At 42.3% G+C, this 6608-nt stretch overlaps 1 protein-coding gene across 1 annotated transcript; it reads right to left on the bottom strand.

The window, feature by feature from the left end:
* Nucleotides 1-3064: 3064 nt before the first annotated feature.
* Nucleotides 3065-6321, bottom strand: gdf10a (growth differentiation factor 10a). Its single transcript, XM_078272883.1, has 3 exons — nt 6056-6321; nt 3497-4641; nt 3065-3352 (listed from the first exon to the last, which is right to left on the bottom strand). The coding sequence occupies exons 1-3, from the start codon at nt 6315-6317 to the stop codon at nt 3161-3163; spliced, it is 1599 nt and encodes a 532-aa protein (XP_078129009.1). The 5' UTR covers nt 6318-6321; the 3' UTR covers nt 3065-3160.
* Nucleotides 6322-6608: the final 287 nt, after the last annotated feature.

Genomic DNA, 6608 nt, shown 5'->3' with positions numbered 1-6608 from the left:
TCAGCCACTCTGTAATGTAAGCAGGGATGTAAACCCGCCCACACTGCTGTTATCTACTTTTATTTGAGTATCAGAGTTTATCCTCCAGTTTCTCCATACTACTGATAATACTGTATGTTTTATTACTGGGACTGAAATCTACACATGAAAAACATGAGAACAAATACACTTATACTTGTTTATCTTTATCCCAAATAATATTTCTTTCCAGACTAAAATGGACTTCTTGGCAAATTTGGATACTGGTAAAAGTAGATTTATTTTACTTTCTAAAGGAAAAATAAGATTTTAAAATAAAATACCCAGTGGCCCACATGATTAAACGGGTGATTAAGAGACACAGTGTCACTCTATTAAAGCTATGTCCTAATGAACAGAACTATTAGTTCTCTGAGCTCAGTAACCATGTGAGGAAAGAGCCATTTCAGCCCAGACACAGAAAATCCTCTGTTGTCTAATAATGGCTGTATTGCTCTCCTTTAATTGAACAGTCATCATGTGGAAAAACAAATATTGTTCTTGGTTCCCCGCTTGCCTCGTTTGGTTTTGGCTTTTAGGCATATTGGGCTCTGAACACGAGCCTAGACTGCTGTGGTTTTCTCGGCTGGAATTGACCATTGTAAGTACTCTCCTGTGACTGTGATTGCGGTTGACATGGGGTTCACTTTGTAATAGCAGACTATGGGTCCGGACTGTAAAAGGGATCAGTCAGGAAATGAGGGAAAAAATGAACCTGGATGTGTTCATTACATTTGGGCCGCCTACTCTGATGCTAAAACATCTATTAATGTAAACATGATTTATAATAACCCTAATTACAGTCATTATCATAATTTAAATGCATTCGTAAAAAGGTTTGTAATTGCTGAATATTTTCACTTGTTTACTCCCCTCATCTGTCTCTCTCCGTCGTCCTCAAATATGGATTAAAATTCTTTAATCTTTAGGGTTGTGATACTGCTTATCATCATCATCATATGTTACAGTAAAACAGCATCACTTTGTCAGTGAATGCTTAACTTTTATTACCAGGCTAAAATAATATGCTGTCCTTTTTTTATACTGGCTTAATATAGTATTCACCCTCCTTGGAAGTTTTCATGTGTTATTGTCACCCAACATTGAATCCTATGGCATTATTTTCATCAACAGAAAAAAATAACGTTTGGGTCAAGCAGAAAATTGACTAAATTAATTACAAATATAAAATACAAAATGCATGTTTGCAAAAATATTCAACCCCGTTTAGAAAAGGTTTTGTTGAGTTGATGTCATATTCGTAGAGATCTGTTTTCACCTTCACATTAAAGGGTCTTCTGTTGGTCAATGTAAAAAAAAAAAAAGCCACATTAATTAACCGCCTTTGCTGACAATACAACACATAACAACTTCCAATGTCTTAATAGTCTCTGTATATCTAATGGACAAAGCAATCCAGACAGAAGCGGTGGCACCATTTCTTTTTAGAGATGATAACAGGTGACTCCATGCACAAGTGCAAGCCAAAAGACTCATAGCATTACTCTCAACTGCAATAAACAGTATAAGGGCTCAATCCTTTGGTCCTTTCCCCCCCCCACTTGGTTATGTTTCTGTCTTTGAGACAAAATTACTGTCCGGTCTTGAACTTCAGAGGATTATGTTGTTGCAAACAGATGTGGTACTCTGTGCCAACTTTTTCCAGGCTCAAGGCAGAACAACCACAGAGTAATGAGTTAATAAACAAAAGGTTCCCTCTGTCATCTCACTGTCAGTTTGTCACACTGTTTAGGCACCACATGGGCCACCTTCTTCCTCTTATGAATAAAAGTGACTAGCAGTTGAGTTAAAGTGGTTTATATAATCTGTCTGTAACCATCTGTTTAAAAAAAGACTATTGAGGAGAACATCCTGCCCTTGGAAATGTTCTGCTTTTGAATGGAGGGGTAGAAAAAGGGGAAGTGCACCATGTTTTGAAGTTCAAGTGGCTGACGTCCTAATAGGTGTGTGCCTGCTTCCTCTATCAACCATTAATCCACGGCAGCTGCATCAGCCACATTATTTGCTGGACAACAGACGTCTGAGCCTTTGGTGTGGGGTAATAATGGGTTCAAGGGACTTTAGGGGAATGTTGGCTATCTTTGAGTGGAACCTTCCTGCTTTTGTCAAAAGTGATTTTGGAACATTGGTGCCCTTTTGGTTTGTTTTGATGAAAAAGAATCAAACATTATATGCAGTAAAGACCAACACAAAGTGTATGAAACAATAATATTCCAGCAAGAGCATTGGATTAAATTACTTTTTTATTCTAATTTATAGAAGGCTACCTTTTCATAATTTAAACAATACACATGTACAAAACACCATCTCATCTAGAACATAGTAATACGTAACCTAGTAACAATGAGAAATTATTTTTAACCAAGTTTCACATTCAAAATAGAAAAATATTTCTGGTTTCATTATAACATTCTTGAAGTGTTATGAGGGGGTTGGTCGGTGTAAATGATTTCCAGATGCTCTATACGATCCATTGGATATTACCTTTTTAGGATGTACAGAACAAGAATATACAATAACCTTCCTGTCTCACAAACAAATTAACGTTGCATGTATCTACAATGTGGCGTATGATTTGTTTAAAAGTATGAACAGCTGTACACAGTATGTAAAAATGGAATATGTTTCTGTTATCTGTATGTGACTGTGTAAGCTGCCCGATGACACATTGATAGTCTTTTATTTATAGCCTTTGTGTCCAAAGAAAACATGAACACAAAGTCACTGTGAGCTGTCTGAAAAGTAATTACATTCTGAGATAAAAGGAAAAAATGCTCCTGTCCATGAAATCCTCAATATTATCTCAAACACAGAATCAAAACAACTGGGCTTCTTAGACATACGGAGCCCTGACTTTACATGTGTGACTCTGTTCCTCTTGCTAAGGCAGATGCCAGACAATGTGTCTCTTCATGTCTGCTGCCGCAGGACAAAAGAGATGGAAGTGATTTCTCTACAGCCTTTGTTTCTCAAGGAATAACGACGGCCAAAGTGACTTTGTTTCTCAGTATCAAGAAAGCACTTAACAAACAGAGGTAGGGTTCTGTCTCCATTAGTCCTGTTTTCTGTTTCTCTGCACATCCACCCTGTTTTGTCCTCTGCCCTCATTGACCTCCCCTTCCTATCTGCAGGAGCAGGACTGGACGGACATATTGGGGTAGACCTTGAGCACTGGGTTCCTGGATTCATCCTGGTAGAGCACAGCCAGAGGACTCATCTTTTCTGGGACACAGCAGGGCTCAGGAACACCGGGGATGATCCCAACGGCACGGACTATGCTCTGGATGGTGGCGTGGTTTGATGGCCTCACCGCCTGGGAGAGTTTGAGTGGAGAAGAGAGGCATGCAAAGGAGAAAATCAATAAAGGGAAAAAACAACATACTGTAGTTACTCAATATAAATAGGTACATTTCTTTTGGGAACCAAATGAAAGGGACCTAGATGTTTATGCTCCTACCTTGGGCATTGGGAATCCACATGTGCCAGCGCAGTAGTAGGCATCAAAGGCCTTGGGTGCTATGACCCACTCGCTCCAGCCAATGTCTGCAAAATCCACTCTGAGGTTCCTCCTGGAGCAGCCTCTGTGCTGGGTGTCGCCCCACTGCCTCCTTCTGGCCTTACGCATCGTTTGTTCATCAAAACTCAGAACAGGCGATTGAGAGTTAGTGTTCTCCTTGTGCTTTTTTCCGTCCTTTCCCTCATTTCTCCGCTCATGCATTCGTCCATCGCTGGTAGTCAGCATGCGACTGTCTTTGGGTTTTTTCTCTGTTGAGTCATCAGGTTTGAGCCCTTGTAATGTTCTTTCTTCTTCTTTGAGAACTTGAGGTTCTTCTTTATCATGTGCTCCTCTACCTTGCTCCACTTCTTCCTCCTGGCTCTTTCTCTTCTTTTCCTTCCTTCCTAATTTAGGTTTGAGTGCCAGGTACCAAGTGCTGTCCCAAAGGTGATCCTTTCTGTACCCATCAGGCATGTAGTCAACCTCAGGCAGCTCATTGTTCTGAATGGGGTCAAAGTGCAGCGTTGCTTCCCTTTTCTTGCGTCCTTTTGACTCTGGTGAAGAGTTAAGTCTGTGGGAGGAATGTGAAGGCTCTCCTCTCTCGTTGATCGGGTCATATCTCTGAAGGCTTGCAGCCACACTGTTGGGCTCTGCCAAGGCTTGGTCTTTAGCATACAGTAACAGGTAGGGCAGGCTACCACCAGACAGTGCCCCCTCTGGTTTCCTCTGGTACTGTTGCCCTAAGTCCAACTCCACTGACACCAGGAGATGACCTTTGTTCCATGCCTCCTTTATGACCTGGGTCACATCTTTCATCTGCCACACCCCTCTCCTGTGGGGGTGGAAGGTCACATTGCCTAGAAGTGACCCCATTGACCCAGATCTGACCTCTGACCCAGAGGAGACAGAGCGAAAGAGCAAGCTGATGGACGGAGAAGGGTGGACGGCTGAGGAACGACAGGATGGGCTTTTGAAGCGTTTACAGAACCAGGGTTTTTGATGAGGGCGCTGATCGAGCAGGAAGTGGAATGTGGCGGAGAGGATGACCTCTGAGTCCTGGAGGGTTGTGAGGTTTAGTCGGTACAGCGTCCTGTGGTCAGACAAGTCTGCAAAGACAATCAATCAGTCAGTGGCAGGTGAACAACCTGGCAATTCAACCTTTTTTGTATCCACAGAATGATGTTTGTAAAAGCAAAATGTTTTCTAAAAGATTTCCCACTGATCCTGGACATAGAGGATGAATCCACACAGAAACAGATTTCTGTTTGTTCTTTGGCTGTTGAGCTGACATAATTAGATGATAGTAACCAGAAATTGAACCTTATTTAACTTTACACATTTTATACTATTATTAAACAGTTATTTCAAAGGAAGGGAGGACAGAAAAAGTATAGAGAAAGAAACAAAGAACTAAATAGTTGGTATCAAATAGCACTAAAAGCACTCTTAAATCTATTGTCTATCTATGTTACTATTACACTTTTCTTGTTACATGACTGAGCTGTGTGGCTGGTACATGGCTGCATGCCTTGGTAGGATTTCAGAAGGTGCCCTTAAGAGGAACCAGACTCTGGGGATCTGGCTGGTAGGGGTGGACGGGGGTGAGCAGAGAGCTACATATTCATGATGAACATTAACTTCAACAGCAGAGTTATTGTTCATTGTATAAGAGTTCAGCGGAAGTATGGACTGACTCAAGAGATATACATTACCTCGGATTCAGTCTGCATATGGAAATGCTTACCCCAGTTTCTCTTAAAGCTTTCCCTTAAGCCTAATACAGCCAGCACTGTCTGCCCAGACACCAAGACATAATCAACTATTTTAACAGATCTTACATTGTTGTGAAAACTCGCTTACATCTCTCCTTGGATTACACTAAGCCTAAGCAGTAAAAATACACACGTGTTATGATATGCCATCTGAGAACTATGAGGGATATAAATGTCTATGAGTTGTGTTTATAAAAACAGCATCAGACAGGGAGGAACGACTGTGCTTTGAGCCCCTTGACTCCAGGACGTGGAGTCACACAGGTCCTGTAGTCACAACAGGAACGTAGAAGCCACGACAATGACCCTTTGCAGCGCGTTATTGCTGCTGAGGTTTCACTGTATTGAAGCTGGGCATTGCTCGCAGGGAATCGCATGCATTCTTGCGCGTCTGTCTGCGGTAATTGATCAGACTCCGCGCAGAAGGGGCACAGCTGCTGCTACAAACACAGTATGCGCACAGCGTCCAAAAATCATTTAAATGCATTCTCAGACTGTTCCAAAACAATCCTACCTATTTAGAATGTCTGGCCGAGCAATGCAGCCCCACTGAGCGCTTTTAATAACCATCCATGTAGAGGATCAGTGGAGCTTTCTGACTACTCCTTACAATTTTTCTTGGATTACTTGTGAACTAATGACACAGGGTTTTTTGTTCCATCATACAAAATCAACATGGTTGCATTTTGCAAGAGGCGATGCCTATCGATTACGCACTGAAGGCAAATTAATCAATGTCTTCACACACCTTTGCTGGCTCTGAAACTCCTGACGGTGTTTCCCTCTCTGAGGCGGTTTTCCCTGTTGTATTTCTCGTACAGTTTTGACATGTGCTGGGAGACCATGTCCTGCTCCAGATCATCTAAGAACGGGTCCAACGAGGGCTGGAGGAAGCTACTGTCCTGTGCGCTCCCAGAGCCCCCTTTTATGTTCCTAACTGATGCAGCACCCAGGAAACAGTTTAACATCAACAGGAACAGGTGCGAGGAAATCATACTCAGAGCTGCCATTTAAGTGCTGAAATGAATACAACATCCAAGAGGAAAAATGTCCAAAACGATCCAAGGTGGACTTTAAAGACGCGCCAAAACTATCCAGACTAAAAAAGGCTGTGCGTAAATCTCCCACCTCTCCTCTCACTTTTCCGCTTCGTGCTCGGTGAGCCGTCTCCTTCTTCTGTGTCAGACGGTGTGTGATGCTGAATCGGTTAGTTCGGGCAACAGTTGGAGCTGCTACTTTTACACTTGCGTCTGTGTGACCGCCAGAGGCTTGAGGGGGTTATACTGGAGCGATGAGAGGTG

Source organism: Sander vitreus, chromosome 17 (assembly GCF_031162955.1).
Source record: "Sander vitreus isolate 19-12246 chromosome 17, sanVit1, whole genome shotgun sequence".
Taxonomy (NCBI): Eukaryota; Metazoa; Chordata; class Actinopteri; order Perciformes; family Percidae; genus Sander; species Sander vitreus.
The sequence above is the reverse complement of the archived record's forward strand: the minus strand, read 5'-3'. Positions and strand labels throughout refer to the sequence as shown.

What these genes read in the sequence shown, in the direction of transcription:
- gdf10a (XM_078272883.1), bottom strand. Translation starts at nt 6,317, where the DNA reads ATGGCAGCTCTGAGTATGATTTCCTCGCACCTGTTCCTGTTGATGTTA. An exon ending in GAGTTTCAGAGCCAGCAAAG is followed by an intron (nt 4,642 to 6,055) that starts GTGTGTGAAGAC and finishes TTGTCTTTGCAG; the next exon opens with ACTTGTCTGACCACAGGACG. An exon ending in GTGGATTCCCAATGCCCAAG is followed by an intron (nt 3,353 to 3,496) that starts GTAGGAGCATAA and finishes AAACTCTCCCAG; the next exon opens with GCGGTGAGGCCATCAAACCA.